At 60.5% G+C, this 18,737-nt stretch overlaps 1 protein-coding gene across 2 annotated transcripts; it reads right to left on the bottom strand.

Annotated features, from left to right (window-relative positions):
- Nucleotides 1-2,387: 2,387 nt before the first annotated feature.
- On the bottom strand, nucleotides 2,388-18,657 carry ZNF653 (zinc finger protein 653). 2 transcript variants are annotated; one of them, XM_086699005.1, is made up of 9 exons: nucleotides 18,317-18,646; nucleotides 12,387-12,430; nucleotides 10,393-10,608; nucleotides 5,391-6,005; nucleotides 5,079-5,250; nucleotides 4,866-4,977; nucleotides 3,672-3,786; nucleotides 3,047-3,146; nucleotides 2,388-2,802 (listed from the first exon to the last, which is right to left on the bottom strand). In XM_086699005.1, exons 1-9 carry the CDS (start codon nucleotides 18,613-18,615, stop codon nucleotides 2,625-2,627), a joined length of 1,851 nt encoding a protein of 616 aa, XP_086555131.1. In that variant the 5' UTR covers nucleotides 18,616-18,646; the 3' UTR covers nucleotides 2,388-2,624. The 2 variants fall into 2 exon arrangements, with proteins under 2 accessions (XP_086555131.1, XP_086555132.1); XM_086699006.1 differs by lacking the exons at nucleotides 2,388-2,802; nucleotides 3,047-3,146; nucleotides 3,672-3,786 and adding an exon at nucleotides 3,793-4,715 and having other exon boundaries at nucleotides 18,317-18,657.
- Between the last annotated feature and the right edge of the window lie 80 nt (nucleotides 18,658-18,737).

Genomic DNA, 18,737 nt, shown 5'->3' with positions numbered 1-18,737 from the left:
TCGCTTATTGGCTGCGGTAGCTGAGCCCCGCCTCCTCGCGGCGCCCGACGGCGCGGCAGGTGGAAGAGAGCGCGAGCTGGCTAAGACTCCGCACCCCCAGAAAGCACTCCCTGGGGGCTCTGGTTGCCATTTTCGGGCCCCTCTGCCCCCGTGGCCCCTGCTTTCTGCATTTCCGCCCCTTCTTGGGCGGGCTTTCTGCCCGGAAGACAGGGAAGGCTCCCCTCCTCTGTCCAACGACCTGAGCTGTTGGAGCAAAGAGGGAGATCCGTGGACCGATTGTACGAACTTCCGGAGTTGCTGTCCATCAAGAAGACTGGAAAGGGACGAGGAACCAAGATTTCTATGAGCAGAGGCCCAGGTCCGCAGATTTTGGAGGCATCGGGTGTAGCCTCCCAAGACCAGTGGAGAAGGATGGGGGTGGCAGGGGCTCTCGTCTGCCTACAGAAGGAACTGTGACCCTGAGGCTTTTGAATGGGATAGGTTCAAAGGGTGGGTTCGAAAGGTGGGGACTGGCACTCCACAGCGCAAGGGCACTCGGTACTTCTCCAAAGCGGGTGAAAAAATTTGGGGCTTAGGATTTCAGGCAAAACCCATTGGTGCCCTGTGTTTCCGGAAAACCACCGGGCCTTCTGAGACCCCATAAATTTTGGGTGGGCAGAGCTGTTGTGTAAATGTCCTGGCTTTTCGGGCTCGTGATTGGTCTGCCTGTGGAGTCACGCTTTCTTTCAGGTAGGGGGAACCTGGCTTCTCTCTCAGGCGACAGAAGTTGGTGCAGCCTCTTTTGGTGAGCGGGCTCAAGGGCACATTTACGTTGGGACGGCTATCAGGCGGGAGGAAGAGTCCTCACTAAGGCAGGGTCGCCTTCGACTGAGACTTCAGCACCACAGACAGCGGCCCGACGTTCTCTCCGAGAGCGCCGAGGGCTGGGTAGCCAGAGACCCCTAATCCGAGAGTCGCAGCCTCCACCCTAACCTCGTCCCTGCACGCCCTTTTAGGTTCCAGACTGTCGGAGAATGCCATCAAACTCAGCGAGAGAGCCTAATTTGACCAATCAAGGCCTGCCCTCGAGAGAACCAATTGCAGGAGGATGCCCTCGAGATTGAACCAATGAGAGAGCGCGCAGCAGAGAGCACTGCCACGCTGATGGAGAGAACAGGCCAATCATCGCGGCCCGCGCAATCTGGGCGGTGGCGTTGCAGGTCCCCGGGTGGCCCCTCTTGAGTTTGCCGGGGCGACCTGGCTGTCGAACCTAGGGACCCCGAGCGGTGGCTGGTTCCCCGCCTGGTGTCCCTCCCGGCTCCTGTCGGATTGCAAATTGTGCCTGTGCCGTGAGCGGAGCTACTCCTGGGCGCAAAGACCCGGTTGCGGTTTCCATGGAAACTGCTGGCTCTGGCTGCAGCGAAGGGGACTGGGCCCTGGGGGACTTGGGGATCTCGCGTGGGTGGCCCCAACGGCCGGACTTGCTCATCCTCGCCGATACCTCTGTCCCTGGTTAGAATAAACCCCGATCCAAAGTGTAAAATGAAGCCTAGCTGCGGCCCCGCCCCCACGAGCTGGTGAGGCGCCTAAGGGGCCAATCTGCGCGTGGCGCCACAGGGCTCCCTCGGGCACGTGCTTTGGCTCGCGGCTGCGGTCCCCGGGGTCACGTGGCTGCGGCCACCAGGGCCCACGCAGCTTGCGCGCCACCTGGCGGCCGCCGGCCTGGTATCGCTCCCGCCTCTTGCTGGCAGCCAGCAGGAGGAGGCGGCGACCTCAGGCATCCTCCTCCGGGAAATGGGGCCAGGGCAGCCTCCCCGCCGCTGCCAGCTCCCCTCCCCAACGAGGCTTCCTGTTCCAGGAACACGCCGAGCCGTTCTACCTCGGGGCTTTGGCACTGGCTGTTCCTTCGGCCTGGGATTTGCCTCCTCCAGCTCTCTTCAGGGATGGAACCTCTTTGTCATTCTGGACTATGCTCAAATGCCACCATCTCAGGGAGGTCCTCTCTGACCACCGACTTAAACAGCGCCTCCAGAAACTAACATATCACCCTATCTCCTGCACGGCACTTGTCAACAGCTGTAGATGTCTTACATAGGTGTTTACTGAACATCTCCCCAACCGGTCCCTGAGCTCTCTGAGGGTGGGGAATTAGTATTCCATGAGGGATTAGGAGTGGGCATCAAGATCCTGAGTCCCAGGAGATGTCCGGTGGCCTCCCGTTTCCCAACCTCCCACCCTCTGACCCCGTGAGACGGAGTGTTCGGGGTTTCCAGGCCCAGATAGCCGAGGCAGTGCAGAGGCTGTCAGGAAAGGGGCATCACCGCCTGCCTTAGCCTCGCTCAGGAAGGGACCAGGTTGGAGACAGAGGGGCCCAGCTCCCCAAATCATCCAGGCCTAGGGGAAGGGCATCTCCTTTCTCGCTCTTTAATCTCGCTCTGCTCTCTTGACACAGTTCTGGCAGTGCAACCCCAGGCGCCACCTCCAGAGATAGGGCGGGGTTGGAGGGGGCCCAGCCCCAGGGCAGAGCAGGGGCGCCTCCTTCCGGCCCGCGGTCCGGGAGGCCCCCGCGGCTGTCTGGGCCCCAGCAAGCCCAGGCGTGGTGTCCGAGTGGACGAATAAATAGGGGCGGTCAGTGGTTGGATGGGTCAGGCTGGCTTGTGGTCCGGGTGGCTTTTGAGCGTGTGGAACTTGACGCTGTCCAGCTTCTCGAAGCGCTTCCCGCAGCGCTCGCACGTGAAGTTGTACTGCACCTCGGCCGTGTGCTTCTTCATGTGCCAGTTGAGCGACGCGCGCTGCCGGCACTGGTAGCCGCAGATCTCGCACCTGCGGGGGGGGGGGGGGGGCCGGGGCGAGCGACGCCGGGTCGGGGTCAGACTGGGGCGGAGCCGCCTTTGGAGGCGGGCCCCAAGTTACTAGGACCGAGCCGGCCCCAGAAAGGGGAGGCGCCATCCGGGATGCGAGCGCACGTGGAACTGGGCAAGGCAACCCGAGGGGTGGACCCGCCCTCTGCCGGCCCGGGCCCAGACCCCCTCCCTCCCAGCGCCCTCGCAGGAAGCCCGTCACTCACTGCAGGGGCGTCTCCCCGGTGTGGGTGCGCCGGTGCACCTCCAGGTGGTTCTTCCTCTTGAAGGACTTGCCGCAGGTTTCGCAGGTGAACTCACGGACACCTGGGGGAGAGGCGGGGCTGAGCGCGACGCCGTTGGGGGCGGGGGCTAAAGGGCGCCGCCCAAACCGGGTAGAGAGTGGTCTCCCGGACGTAGGGGCGCGAGCGACCCAAACCCCACAGCTTCTGAGAGCCAACGCTTGACTATAGAAACGAGGGCGGCTAATACGGAGGGCAGCTTACAGCCCAAGGTGATGCTTAGAATGTGCGGGGTAAGGCCACGGGCAGAGCTGGAAATGTGAACTCGACTCCCTGGGAGGCACCGTGTGCAAACTGCCAAGCCTAAGCGGGTCTGAACTTGACCCCAATATTTGAACTTTGGGGCGACTTCACATACAAATCCAAAGTTCCTGCCGCTCGAAAAATCTGAAGCCATGCCCTCCCACTGGACAGAGGCAACACAGCTCCCCAATGAGTCCGCAGCCCACACCCTGGGTGGTAGTCCTGTGCCTGGGGACTCCTGACCCCACCCTAAACCTGAGGCCCAGGACCCCATGCCCCGTGCTGCCAGCCCCACCCGGGGCCTGACCTGAATGGATGATCATGTGCCGCCGCAGGTGGTTGGATAAATAGAACTTCTTGCCGCAGCCAGGGTGCGGACACACTTTGGTCTTCCCTTTCCGATGCACAAGATTGACATGGTTCTGCAGGCAAGAGGGGTGGAGCGGGGCTGTGGGTGCCAGGGGCCACCTCCAGGGCTCCCCAGGGTGGGGACAGAGAAGGGGAGCTGGGAGGCAGGCTGGGGCCAGCCCCCCTGGAGGAAGATGGGTGCCCCTGCCCTTGGGAGGGACTCCCAGCTCTGAGCAGGGACCCCGGGGCACAACTGGAATCTACTGCCACTTCACTGTGCACCTGCTGCAGCCAGGGCCTGGGCTGGGGCATCAGTCAGCCTTGTCATAACCCTGTGCTGGGGCCCCGCCCTTTGCCCACTTTGTGGATGGCGGATGAGGCTCCAGAGGCTTCCAGTTTGGCGTGTGTCTCACAGGTGGGCAGGGGAAGGGCTGGACTGGATTCCAGGGTGAACTCCCACAGTAGGCTTTGCCATGGAGCTACGCTGTCTCCACGGCCTGGAGCAGGCAGCCACCTCACTCTCCCTGCCCCCCACCCAGAGTCATTCATTCCTTTGTTCTTTTATTCTTTAACTCACCCCTGCAGCACCCCTGCAGCTCCAAGTGCCCGGCACCGGGCCTGGCACCTGGTGGGTGCTCAATACATGCTTAATGAAAACGAAACTCGGCAAATGCAAAGGGCCACTGGTGCTGCCTCCTGCCACCAGTGGGAACGTGACGAGACCCTGGCTCTGCCCTTGGGGCGTCCCGTCCAGGCTCCAGAGGACAAACTACAGGTGTGTCCTGGTGGTGCGGTCATCCGGGGCTCAAAGGCCCCACCCGCCCTGGGGAACTAGGGTGGGCTTCCTGGGGGAGGGACATCCTGAGCCGAGAAGGTGGCCTGGGTAAAGGCAGGAGGAGTTGAGAGGCTGGTTGAGAAGGCAGGACAAGTCACTGGAGAGCAGGAGGGGAAGGCAGCGAGGTGACGCCTGGTGCCCTGTGGCTGAGGCAGGGTCGGTGAGAAGCTGCTGAGAGACAGCCGCGTGGGAGGCAGGCCAGTGGCACCTGGCGGGGCCAAGCGGCGCCCTCCACGAGCCACACTGCCCGGACGCCAGGACACAGGCGGCGGGAAACAGAAGCGGGTCCCGCTCGGCCAGCTCCGGTGGCGGCCTCACCTGGAAACTGCTGAGGGCCACATAGACCTGGCTGCAGCCCTCGTAGGGGCAGTGGAACATCTCTAGCAGGCCGTCGGCATCCATCACCCGAGTGCGCTTGCTCCGCCGCCTCCTGGAGGGGAAGGGGCCCATGGCATCAGGGCTCCCACGCCAGGCAGGCTGTGGGCCCGTTGGCTGCTCCTCATCCCAGCCCCCAGCTGCCCAGGCACCCACTTCTCGGGCTCCTTGGGGATCTCATAGATGATGGCCGACATGTCACTGCCGTCCAGCTCCTCCCCGTCTGCCTCGGCTTCGGGCTCTGCGCTCTCAGGCGCTGCTGCCGCCAGCTCTGGGGCCACAGGCTCCTCCTTCTCCTCCTTCTTGAGCACATACAGGTCCTCCTTCTCTACGGGGGGAGGTGGACACAGGGTGGGTGTCCGTGGAGGGCCTGCGTGGCGGAGGAGTGGGCTCCGGGGCCACTCCTCCCCACTCCCCCCACCTCCCAGAGACCGCGGCAGCCCCCCTGGACCTGCGCGGCCCCCAGACCTTTCTTGGTCTCGATGCCTGCCATGGCGGCAGGGTCCATGGTGCTGGGCTGGCTGCCCTCGGGCTCCGTCTGGGTGTAGGCTGCTACGCCCTCCATCACGGCACAGGGCACTTCGTCCCCCAGGCCCCCGCCGGGGGCACCGCTGCCTGCTGCCACGTTGAGGTGGATGCCCTCGGCCGTGAGGGCGTCGTAGCCGGGGCCTGCGATGATGATCACCTGCGAGCCGGGCACCATGCCTGGCACGGGACAGCTGGCCACCACCTCGCCCAGCGCCTCCTGGGGCACGTTCTCAAAGAGGGTGCCGGGGCCCGGGCCCACTTGCACGGGCACCGGCACACACACCACCGTCTCCAGGGCTTCGGGCCCACTGCCCGCCGGGTTGGGGCACAGCGGGGCGCCCTGCTCCGCCAGGCTCTCCACGTGGTGGACGTCGAAGGGGATGTGCACGCCCTCCTGAGTGATGAGCCCGCTGCTGCCCGCCGGGCTGGAGGGGGTCACCGCCGCGGCCGCCACGGCCGCTCCCTTGGCCGGCGGGCCCTCGGGGGGCTCTTCCGAGTCAGAACCGGAGCCGGAACTAGAAGGGTCGGAGCTGCTGGCCGCCAGGCCATTGCCCACTGTGGCGACAGAGGAAAGGAGACAGTTACGGTAGCAACAGTGGCAGCAGCAGAGGCGTATGCTGAGTGCTTACTACGGGCTGGGCACGGTCACCCCCTCAGTGCCACAAACATCGGTCACTTCTCAGTTACCCCCCCCCCCCCCGGCTCCCCCACCTCTGCTCCTCAGAGACGCTCCCCTCCCTCGGCCTCCAGACCCGAATGCTGGCTTCCTGGCCCCTCCCTGGGGGTTCCTGCTCAGCCTCTTCAGCTCCCGCAGGCCTGGGAGGTTCCGCGCTTCGCTCGCCCCAGGGTTTCAGCCAGCCTGATGGTGTTAAACTGCCCTCATCCTGACACCAACTCGTTTTGAGTTCTGACACTTATCTACCTGGAGAGAGTGTCGGATCCCACAGGCTAAGGGCTCAGGTCCCACAAGACTGCTCGCCCCCACTGCAGACGCCGGCTGCAGGCCGAAGGCCATTGTAATTCTGGCCATAAATGGCGGGTTTCTACGACAGCCTCTTCGGGTTCGATAATTTGCTAGAACAATTCATAGAACTCAGGCAAGTGCTTTACTTACTGACTACAGTTTTTTGGTTTTGGGGTTTTTTTTTTCTTTTTTTTTTTTTGAGAAAGAGAGTGTGTGCTTGAGTGGGGGAGGGGCAGAGGGTGAGGGAGAGAGAGAATCTTACTTCATGCTCAGTGCAGAACCCAATGGGGGGCTCCCTCTCACTACCGTGAGATCATGACCTGAGCCGAAATCAAGAGTCGGACGCTTAACCGACTGAGCCGCCCAAGCGCCCCAACTGACGACTACACTTTTATCATAAAAGATGCAACACAGCAAATAGTCAGATGGAAGGGAAGCGTAGGGTGAGGTGCAGGGGCTGCTGGGGTGGGAGCTATCATGCTCTCTCTGGACCCGCCACCCTCCTAGAACCTCAAGGTGTTTACCAACCTGCAAACTCCCTGGATCTTGTTACTTAAGAGTTTTTGTAACCCAGTCTCCAGCCTCAGTCTGCTGCCTGGGAGTCAGGGGTGGGGCTGAGAGTCCCCCCTCTAATCATGTGTTTGGTCTTTCTGGTGACCAGTCCCCATCCTGAAGCTCTCTAGGGGACCCTGCCTGAGTCACCTCATTAGCATAGACTCAGGCGTGATCCAAAGGGGCTCCTTATGAAAAGGGCTCTTCACAAACAATGAAAAATATTCCCATCACTCAGACAATTCCAAGGGCTGTAGGAGTTCTATGCCAGGAACCGGGGACAAAGACCAAATACCTATTTTCATTATACTGCCGCCACCCATACCCCGATGCCTCCATGTGGACAGCTGCCGCCTGGACCTCCTGTGGGGGCTGGGGGCTCTTCCATCCCGCCGCCTCCTCTGCTGCCCCCCAGTGTAGGTCATGTATTTAGGGACCCTAGGCAGTCTCCTGCCTCAGGGCCTTTGCATTTGCTCTTTGCTCTGCCTGAACACTCTTCTCTCAGACACCTGCGTGGGCTCCCTCTCCCCCACCTCCATCAGACCCTTTAAGAAAATGGTATTTATTCAGGAAGGCCTCTGACCACCTTGTCTTAAATATCACTTTTTTCTCTCCTTTATTTTTCCCCAAAATATCACCTTCCACCGTACTCCAGATTTTATTTTTTTAATTAAAAAAATTTTTTTTAACATCTATTTATTTTTGAGAGAGAAAGAGACAGTGCAAACGGGAGAGAAGCAGAGAGAGAGAGGGAGACACAGAATCGGAAGCAGACTCCAGGCTCCGAGCTGTCAGCACAGAGTCCAATGTGGGGCTCAAACCCACAAGCCGTGAGATCGTGACCTGAGCCGAAGTCGGATGCTTAACCGACTGAGCCACCCAGGAACCTCCACTGTACTCTAGATTTTAATGGTCTATCTTGTTTACTGTCTGCTTCCCCTCTAGATCGTAAGCTCCATAACCACTGGGGTCCCTGTGCACAGGCCCCAGTGCCCAGAAGGCCGCCTAGCACACACTGAGCACATGTTTGTAGAAATGAATGAATCTCAAACCGACACCATGATGAAGGCCAAGGCGACCGACATCTCACCCAGGTATTTTGTGCTAAAGCCCACACAGGAAGACTGGGAACAGAAAAAGCCAATTGTTGGGACATCTGGGTGGCTCAGTCGGTTAGCGTCCAACTCTTGGTTTCGGCTCAGGTCATGATCTCACGGCTTCATGGGTCGAGTTCGAGAGTCACGGGTCACAGCTTCCAGAGTTCAAGTCCCACATCAGGCTCTGTGCTGGCAGCACGGAGCCTGCTTGGGATTCTCTCGATTTCCCTCTCTCACTGCCCCTCCCCAACTCATGCTGTCTCTCTCTCAAAATAAGTAGACTTAAAAAAAAAAAAAAAAGAGAGAGAGAGTGAGAGAAAGAAAAAGTCAATAGCTGACCCTGATGTTCCACACTCCCGCAGAGTCGGGCACACTGTCCGGGGACCACATGTCCTACACTCCCAGGGGGTCAGATGGAGCACGCAGGCTCTGGAGCCAGACTTCGGGGGTGGGATCTTGGCGCCCACCCCTCCAGCTGTGTGGATGTGGGGGCCTTATGGAACCTGTGTGGGCCTGGGGATAACTCGGCACCTACTCCAGGGGCTGTTTGGGGTATTTAGTGAGTAAATATATGTAAAGGGCCTAGGACAGTACCAGGCTCAGAGTAAGCACCCTATCAATGTTTCTATTATCATTCTTATCATAACGCCCCATCCCTGACTCACGGCCCTGGGATAGCAGGGGTGGGGTAGGGGGATTGGCCCCTCCTTGTAACACCCTGTAATCTACAGGGTGAGCTGAGCTCCCTGGCCCCACCCTAAAGCAAGGGGCAGTCACCTAGTTAGTTGGGGGCTCGGCCAGGGTGTGTGCCTGGATCCCCAACTGCAGTGTCCAGCTCTGAAGGCCAGACTGGACCTCTCCCCACTTGACCATGACCTTGGTCACAGAAGTGGCTGTGCACCCCCTGGCTTCTCCAAGTCCTGCAGGAGGTCCTCTTACTGAGAAGTGGCAGGGCCACCCCAGGCAGGGAGCTGATAAGGGTGCTGCTGAGGGAACAGGGCTGGGACAGGGACACAGCCCCCCTCCCTTCACAGCGCCCCCCTCCCCCGCAGCCATGGCAGACCCGGCCAAGGATCCCCGCACTCATTCCTGAGAGCCAGATCCACCAGCCACCGGTGTCAGAGTTGGGTGGGGCGCAAGGAGGCTCCTCTGGGTGCCATCCCCGTCCCGGCGGACCCATCACCAGGGAGGTCAGTCACATTAGTCCCAGGGCCTTGGTGTCCTCAACTGCCAAGTGGGGCTAACGAAGAGCTGTAGGGAGGACTGAGCGTGGTCGGGGGCGGGACCCGAGTGGGGAGACGATGGCCGAGGGGCCGGCCGCGTGGTGGGGTCTGGCGGACGCACACGGGACAGCCGTTGGCCAGGGCGCCCACCTGGAACACCTCTCGCCCACGGCTTCCCCTTGGCCAGCTGGGATGCCACCTGCTCCGAGATTCCTGCCAGCACGGGCTCAGCCCCGGTGACTGACCTCACCCTCCACCCTGGCAGGGCGCCTGGCGGTGAGCCCTGTGCTCCTGAGCCCGAGGCTGAAGCCGAGCTCGAGGCAGGCGGGCAGCTCCTCACCACCCACCAGGGCCAACTGGGCCTTCGTAACTGAGTCCCTCCCACTCCCACTGTCAGCTCAGGACGTGTGACCCACAGAGCATGGCAAGAGAGGGTCAGGGACAGTGAGAGACGCGCAGGGCAGTGGGGGGAGAAACAGATGGGGGGGGAAGGGAGTCGGGGAGACAGGGAGAGACGGGGGGGGCAGGGAAAAGGCAGGAAACAGAAGGGAGAGGATGAAACAGAAAAGATGGGCAACAGAGGGAGGGGGAACAAGAGAGAGCTCAAGAATGGGGAGGGAGGAGGAGAACCGGGCAGACAGGCGGCGAGAAGAGGAGGCTGGGAGAGACCGCCCAGGACCGAAAGAGAAAGGGCCACAGACAACAGAGGAGGAGGGAGAGGCCGGGCGAGCACCCAGGCCTGAGGCCCGGCACCCACCCCTCCCTCCAGCCGCTGAGCCAGGTGTCCCGCACCCCAGCCGGGGCCTGCCTGCCACCGGCCTTGAGCACAGGTGGGCCAAGCCCTCGCAGGTGTCCCCTGGAAGACGGGGGCCGCCTCTCTGCTCCAGAAGGACAGGAAGAGTGCAGAACAGCCTGCCGGGGCCGGGCTCTGTCCCTGAAGCCGGCGCCCGTGCCTTTCTGGTCACTGTGAGGCTTCTAGTGCTGGCCTGAGGCTGACAAGACCCACGAGAGGGCCGGGGGTCTGGGGTGACCCCCCCATAAGGAGCCGTGGAGCCCTCACACCCTGGAGGCCAGCGGGCCCCCCCCCACCCCGGCCCCAGACCCACCTTTGTCGCTGTCGGCGTCTGAATCACTGAGTGGCTTCAGGGGCGAGTGCAGGTCTTGGAAGTAGCGGTGGCCGGCCTCGCACTGCCACACGGCTGTGGTGTACAGGCCGAAGGTGGGGTCCAGCTCGGCCAGGTGCGGCTCGTACGGGCAGCGGTGCTTGTGGTCCTCGTACCAGATCACCACGTTCTTCAGACAGTTCACGTTGCGTCGCCTCCCTGCGCACGCGTGGCAGGGCCCCGGGGTCAGGGGTGGCGCTTGTCCCTCCGAGGGCCTCGGAACACCCCGGCCTTACGGCACCCGGTGGGGGCGGGGCTGAGACACCTTCCCGAGCCCTGTCCGGGCCCGTCCCCGGTTCACAGATGGAGAAACGGGCTCCGGGAGGTGCCACACACCCTGCTGATAACAGAGGCGGGCCAGGCTGTCCTCACTGAATAAGCGAAATCACATAAACGATGGAGCCTGGCACGTAGTAGGTGCACAGTAATTATTAGCTGCCTGTTGTTAACAGAATCATCCTCATCAGCGTCTTTGGCCTGGCCCAGCAGAGCCCCTCTGCCCTGGTCTCCCTGCTCCCACATCTGTCTACTTCGCCCGCGGCGGACAGAAGGCCCCTGCTGCAAGCACTTGGAGTCAGGCCATGCCCCTCCTCTGCCCAGAACCCACCAGGGCTCCCCCTGGCTGGGGGTAAAAGCCAAAGTCCTCCCCCGACCCGCCAGGCCCCGAATGTTCTGCCCCATCGCCTCCCGTCCTTCCCCTTGATCACTTTATTCCAGCCTCATGGCCTCCTCCCTGTTCCTGAAATGAGCAGGGTACGGTCCTGCCTCAGGGCCTTTGCACAGACTGTGTCTTCTTCTTCCAGATAACTGCCTTGCCCTCCCCCTCTCAGGTCTTTTCCTCGGTCTGCCACCCCTTCCCCACTGTCCTTCCAGCTGACCTAACTTGCTGCCCTTTCTCTCCAGGTAGCACCTAGATACCGTCTGTGGTTATCTGTTTCCGTGTTTCTGTCTTCCCTAATAGAATGTCAGCTCCCCAAGGGCAGGGACGCTATCTGTGTTGTTCCTCCTGTATCCCCAATGCCTACGTAGGGCCTGGTACATAGTAGATGCTCAGCAAATGTTTGCCGGATGAGTAAATGCTTCAAGGAGGTGGGCCCCGTGAGAGCTAGACCGTGCGATTCAAATCCTGACTGCCACATCATAGCTAGGTGGCTCCAGGCAAGTGACTTGGCTTCTCTGACCCTCACCTCCCCTTTCTGGGTCAGGGAGAATAATGGTCCCCATTTCTCGAGGGCTGCCAGAGAGGAGGGAGTGAAGACGTCGGCAGGGCACAGAACAGGGCTGGACACACTTTGAATGCCCAAGAAATGGTACCTGTGATATGTGTAATGGTGCCTGTCCTGCAGCCGATGGGGAGGAAAGTGTCCTCCCCGTCTTCCAAGCTGGGACATGAGGAGGCGGCCCAGAAGGGTCCTTGGGCCTAGGGGGGTTGCCTGGGGCCTCCCACCCAGTGACGACCACGGGCAAATAGGGACACCACCAGCAGCAGCCTCTCCAGTCAGCTCCCTTCCCACACTTTGGGATATGGAGGTCACACACTTAGCTTGGCCCATGCCTCTGACAACTGTAACCGCTTTCCAGTGGTGACTTAGCCTTTTGTGTGGGAGCTGGGGATGGCGGAGGCACCCCCACTGGGCACAGCACACGTTCCAGTCCCCTCTGGGACCTTTCCTGCCCCCACCCCTCCCCCCTCCGCAGGCCTGGCTGTGTCCCTGGGCCCGCAGTGCCCCTACCTCCCTGCCATGGCCCCACTGGGCCTGTCCCCTGCCTTCCCATGAGACCATGGGCTACGTGGGGGCACGGCTGGGTCTGTCCTGTCCCGCACAGCCCCTGGCCCGTGGTGCCTGAGCATGGGTGAGGGAACGCACAACAAAGCCTCTTACTCCCAACACCCATCCCATCCCCCCCCCCCCCGCCCCGGCTGAAGCCCCACTTACTTTTCTTCCGCTTTGGCTTTTTGGGGACCTGCTCCCAAGGCTTCCTGTAAGAGAGAGAGGCAGGGGGAGTAAGCACAGGGCCTGTTCTATTTCCCAGGGGTCTCCACTCTCTCCTCCATGGACACCAGCCCTTAAAGGTGGTCTAGCGTCACCACGCATTTCACCACGTGGGAGAATGAGGCTCAGAGGAGTGAGGCTGCCTGCCCAGGGGCCCATGGCCGGGGAGCAGAGAAGTCAGAAAAGGGGTACAGAAAGCGTGGCACGCGGAATTCTCAGCTGGCCCCACGACTCCCATGCCCGGGGGAACACGCCCTGCAGAATCCTCTGCCCATGAGCGGGCGGCCTGAGTATATGATGGGATACCACCCCCTGGGGCGAGGTGACTTGGAATGAATCAGGAGGAAGCGTTCCAAGGTGGGCCTGACCTAATCAGGGGAACCTTTAAACGGGCCCCGCTGCAGTCAGAGACTGTAGGCTGAGAATATGGCAGGTCCAGGAGGGGCCAGGACCTGAGAACAGCCTCTGGGAGCTGAGGGCAGTCCCGGTCAACAGCCAGCAAGACCGTGGGGACCTCGGCTGTGCAACCCAGGAGGAAATTAAGTCAGCCAACGCTCTGAGGGTGTCTGCAAGCAGCTCTTTCCTTAGCTGAGCGTCTAGATGAAGACGCAGCTGGCTGAAACCCTGATTTTGGCCTTGTGAGACCCTGAGCAGAGGATCCAGCTAAAACTCGCTGGGCTCCTGACCCACAGAAATGTGACATCATTTGTGATTTTAAGCCACTAAGTCTGTGGTCGTTTGTCACACAGCAATAGAACATTTGCGGAGTCGGTCTCAGAACCTGCACTGCCCCATCCGGGCCCCTGCGGATCCTGCCCGCGCCCCCCCCCCCCAACCCCAGGCAGGCTGAGAGCCCTGGGGAGACTGCCAGACCCAGCCAGGAGGGCTGGTACTGCTAGGGACCCTGCCCCCGACCCTCACTGCCCGCTGTATGTAGGCCCCAGCCCAAGGTGCTGCTCCCTCTATCAGTCCCGCCCCGGGGAGCCAGCTCAGGTCCAGACGCCCTGGCCATCACGCCCACCCGCCTCTGGGGCCTTCCCCACTTTGGCCGGGGCCCCGCACCCTAACTGTGTGCCCCAGTGACCAAGGCGTCAGGGAGCCCTGGGCAAGGCCGGGCCCAAACCCACCCCCCCTGCCCCAAGGCCTCCCACACCAGGAAGGCCGCCAGAACTGCCAGGTGGGATCCTGACCCCCTATAGGCTGCTTGGCCGTGGCCCAGCACCGGGTCTACACGTGCTAAGGGCGGGTGCTTTGGAGTAATCTCCCCTGGACCCACTAGGGGCCTTCACCTGCCTTCCTGACACCACGCTTCTGGGTCTGCCCATGCACTCTGGCTACTTCCTCATCCTCCCTTCTCTACACTGCAGTGGGAGGCCCCGAGACCCTGCGTGACCTTGCCTCCCCGTGCCTCAGTTTCCCCATCTGTAGCATGGGATCGTAACAGTACCTGCCTCGTGGGGCTGGCATGAGGTTACGCGCACTGGAAGAGCCTGGTGTAGCCCCTCGCACTGGGTAACTGCTCAGCATAGCGATGGTCTCACCGTGACCATCAGCGTTATCACAGCGTCTGGCCCTGGAGCGCCAGCCTCCCTGCCATGGCCCAGACCCTGCTCTCACCGCAAATGTCCTGACAGCCAGTCCAAAGTCTCTTGTCATCTTCCCCACCCGCCCCATCTGACCCCCGTCCAGCCTGATGACAATTCTCAGTCCCCACACCCCACGTCTGGTCCGAGGACAGCTCCCCAGGCTTTGCCCTTGTCCCAGCCTCTGCACCCCCCGCCCCGCCCCATCCCAGATGCCCTCCACCCCCTCCCATGACTCTCCCCTCCCTTCCCCTCCCCTGCTCTCCAAGGGGGCAGGCCGGCCACCCAGATCCTCACCCAAACCCAAGTCCAAATGCCCACGGCCCCCTCCCCGCACTCACAGCCTCGCCATGACTGGGGTGCTGGGAACGCCACTTAGTGGTGGGGACAGGCTCGGGTGTCAGTCAGATCTGAGTCCAAGTCTCATCTCTGCTGTCGACTAGCTGTGTGACCGCGAGTGGGTCTCGAACCCTCTGAGCCTCAGTGTCCCCACCTGCGAAGTGGGAAAAACAGCGGTGCCTCTCACACAGAGCCACTGTGGGGATTCAACGGGGCCAGACTATGTTCTTTCTCCCCCAAACTGCCGTCCCTCCCTTTGCCCGCTTCTCCGCGTTCTACCGCCTACGCGACGCCCTGTAGAGGCCACCTGCGCGTGAGGACAGTTGTGCCCAGTAGCTCTCCTCCGCTCTCCTCTGCCATTTGCTTTCACGCTTGACCCCTCATCCCCACCCGTGTCCAAACACACCACCAGTTCCACCCCGGACTTAAATAATCTTGAGCCCCTTCTTTGCCAACTTCTGCCCATTCCCCTGCCCCCGCTTGGGAGCCGTCTATGTGCGTGCAGTCTTCCTGTCTTCTCCCCCATCTCCCTTGAACCCCTCTGCTCAGGGTTTTCTCCCCCAAGCCACAAACTGCCCCGTTCCAGCCGCCTGCGGATCCTTCCAGGGGCCTCCAGGATGCTGCCCCGCCGGGTCCTCCACGTGCCTCTAGGCCTCTGCTCCTCCCTTGTGACCCTGACTTCTCTAAGCGCAGAGAGCGAAAGCGGGGCTCAGACCTGCGTGTCTCCCCACTCGCCCTTGGCAACCTCTGTCACCATGCCATCACGGTGCTGTGGGTCCCAAATCCGGATCTCCCACCCGGCCCTCTCCTGACCGCACCACCACCGCCAGCCCTCCCTGACACTACGTGCAGGGGTCCCCAGACATCTCACACGGGAGCCGTCCTATGGTCCCGTGACCTGCCCTTTCTCAGTTAACGGCACCTGCAAGTTTCCAGGTGCTCAGGTCCAAACCTGGGGCATCTTGCGTCTCCGCACCTATCGGCAAACCCTGTTGGCCCTAATTCTAACCCCTTCTCTCCACCACTGCATGGCCCCGCCTGGGCCCGGCCCTGTCAGGACTCACCTGGACCAAGGTAGTCGCCTCGACATAGGAACACAGCCTCAACGTAGGGGTCAGCGGGATTCTTTTGATTGTCTTGTTAACAGTTTAAGATGTAAAAGGAAAAATTCACACACATACAAAGCTAGAGAGAAGAGTGAACCTCCTCGAGCCCCTCACCAGCCAAGGCCCGAGGACCTTCGACGGCAGCCAGTTCTCAGCCAACCTTGTTTCAACTCGCATTTCACCCAATCCTCCTGCCACACAGCCCCTAGGGAGTGCCTCTGTTAAAATATAAGCCAGGTATGTGACCTCTTTGTCCAAAATTCTGTACTTAACAAGAGCAAAAAATCCTATCAGGCCCCCTACTTCACTGAGAGGAAAAGCCAGAGTTCTCCATGCCGTCCACAAGGCTCTGTCAACTTCCTGTCCTCACTTTCCCCACTTTTCATCTTCTCGTTGCACTCCAGCCACATGGGCCGGCTCACTGCCCCATGTACACACCAGGCCGGGTCCTGCCTCAGGGCCTTTGCACTGGCCAATCCTTTTTCCTCTTTCTTCCCCCAGATATCTGCATAGGTCTCCCTGGCTCCTTCATGAATGCCGTCCTCTCACTGTGGCCCAGCCTAACACCCTAGTTAAATCTCCAGCACACACACCCCCCCCTCCCTATTTCACTTTTGTTTTTTCCATAGCCCCTATCGATCTCTCACAACCTCCACAATTTAGCAAATTATAGTAATAGAATTTAGTATTTATAGTATAGTAATGTAATTTAGAATAATAAATAATAGGAAACATGTAGTAAGTGCAGTAGACAAGGCTTTGCACAGTGGACAAGTCTGCCCTCTGCCCTTTAAAATGGCAGCGCCAGGGGCGCCTTGGGTGGCTCAGTCGGTTAGGTGTCTGACTTTGGCTCAGGTCATGATCTCACGGCTCTTGAGTTTGAGCCCCACGTCGGGCTCTGTGCTGACAGCTCGGAGCCTGGAGCCTGCTTCAGATTTTGGGCCTCCCCCTCTGCCCCTCCCCCGTGCATTCTCTCTCTCTCTCTCTCTCTCTCTCAAATAAACATTAAAAAAATTTTTTAACTGGCAGTTCCATCAGGCAGTGATTTTTTTTGTGTTGTTCCTTTCTGCACCCTCCGCACCTCTGCAAGTGTCTGGCACATAGTAGATACTGAATAAACAGCCCTTAAACGAATGACACCAGCGACTCCACGACTGACCATTGTTTCCCTTTTCCCACTGGTCGCTAGGAAGCTCTGAGGCAAATTCATCGCCTCTTCTCCATTCCCACTTCTTCATGTCTTTCGAACTCTGGTCAGGCTTTTAACTTAACATGCCACAAAAGTGCCCTCTGTCGTGTCCCCTGTGACTTAGGCCTCAATCCAATAGCACTGATCCTGGCCCCCCTGTATCCCTCTTTTTCCTTTCTCTTTTCATCCCAGTTCTCATTTCTGCCTTCTGGTCCATGTTTACAGAGTCTTGAACCGAAATCCTTCCAGGTAGAAGGCAGTTACAAATAAGTGAGCAGACAAAGTGACGGGCCCCCTATCTCTGGCCATGTCCATTCCCCACAGGACACCCCTCACTCAGGTTATTGTATCTTCTCGACTACCCACGTGTCCCAGGGCCCGGTCTTTGTCATGCACTGCCTGGGCTGTCTCAGTGTCCAGGCCCCAGTCCTGCGTGACTTACACAAACCAAGCTACTGCAAATAGCACTTTCAGCTTAGGGACCTTCAAGGGCTCCCTCTGGCCAGTGGTCCCCAGCTCCACCTGCACATGTCTCCCTGGAAGCTTTGCAGAAAAAAATACAAGGTCTGCAACCCCGCTCAGACTAACTGAATCAGAAACTCCAATAATACAACATGAGCTTGAGTTTTTGAAATGCCCAGCATTTCCTGCTCCACTCTTGGGCATATAAACCAGTCTGCCACCCAGGGAGGGCGTGGATGCAATTCAGAAGGATCTGGTGGATTCTTGGCCATCAGAATCTTCCCCTAGGGAAACATGCCAATGTATGCAAACAAAAACCAGGGCACTGCAAGGATTCTGTCGCGGCACTGCTTGTGACAGGGAACAAGTATCATTATAACGACTAATACTTGAGGTGCTCACTATGTGCCAACCATGTTCTAAGCCTTTTGTTGTATTTTAACTCATTTAGTCGTCACACCGACCTATAAAGCAGGAAGGGAAAAATTCCATCCACACCGCTCCTTCTCAAGATGGAGATTCCGCAAAGACCTCTGCCCTCTACCTGAGCCGCTAACTTGGGGCTTCCTCTTCACCTGAGTCTCTATGGGTTAAGGTGCTCCCCAGGAGCCAAGACGTTTAGAGAATGAGATCTGGATCGTGAGGAGTCTTGCCATATCTGGGGTGGAAGGTTGTGGGAGTGAGGCCACACACAGTCTCAGATGGAGTGCCAGAACCTTATACGGGACAGGGACACCCCCAGGGTGTCCAGTCACAGTCTCAGACTACAACCTAAGGTTTTAGAGAATGAGGCTTGTGAGATCCCAAGGACCAGCAGGGAAGAAGGGGCATTAAGGCCTCAGGAGGCGGGGCCGCCCCTCCGGGGACTGGGCAGTTAGAACGCTTGGAGGTGGGGTCTGTACTAGGATTGGGCAGCCAGAAATCTAACGGGAGGGGCCAAGCGTCAGGAGGCGGGTCGAGAGGCTGGGCGCGTCCCAGGATTGGGCAGTCGGAAAGGCGGGAGGCGGGGCCGCGAGCCAGGAGCGTCCCAGGACCGGCGGTAGGAGACCCCGGCCGGCAGCCCGGACACTGGGCGGGGCTCACAGGTGCCGTGGGCGGGGCCGTGGACAGAGGGGGCGGTACCACGCTCGGCGGGGAATGGGGGCGTCTCCTCCCTCGCTCGCTCCCTCCCTCCCTGGGGCCGGGCCCCCTCACCCGTGGCGGCCGCTACGCTGGCCGCGCTCCAGCGAGATGAGATAGGCTGCGAGCTTGGCGTCGCTCCAGCCGCTGCGGCGCCGCAGGTCCACCCAGGGCCCGTGCGCCTCGCCCAGGTACACACGCCGCACGTCGTACTTCTTCCGGGACTCGAGCCGCCGCCGGGCTCGGTCCGATTCCGTGAGCCGCGGCCGACCCCGCGCCTTGCGGCCCGCCGCGCCCTCCTCGGCCGCCGCCTCCCCGCCTGCGCCCGCCTCAGCCTCCGCCTCCGCCTCGGGCTCCGGCGCCCGCTCCGCCATCCCCCCCTCCCTGGTTACCAACCTCCCCCGTTGTTAGGAGCCCGGCCGGAAGTGGCGCGCATCTTCCGCGCCGACGGGAAATTTCTCATGGACTTTCACTGCCCCACGGCGCCAAAAGGAGA

Source organism: Puma concolor, chromosome A2 (assembly GCF_028749965.1).
Source record: "Puma concolor isolate L17-30 chromosome A2, mPumCon1.1.hap2, whole genome shotgun sequence".
NCBI lineage: Eukaryota > Metazoa > Chordata > Mammalia > Carnivora > Felidae > Puma > Puma concolor.
This window is presented reverse-complemented; position numbering and strand designations above follow the sequence as displayed.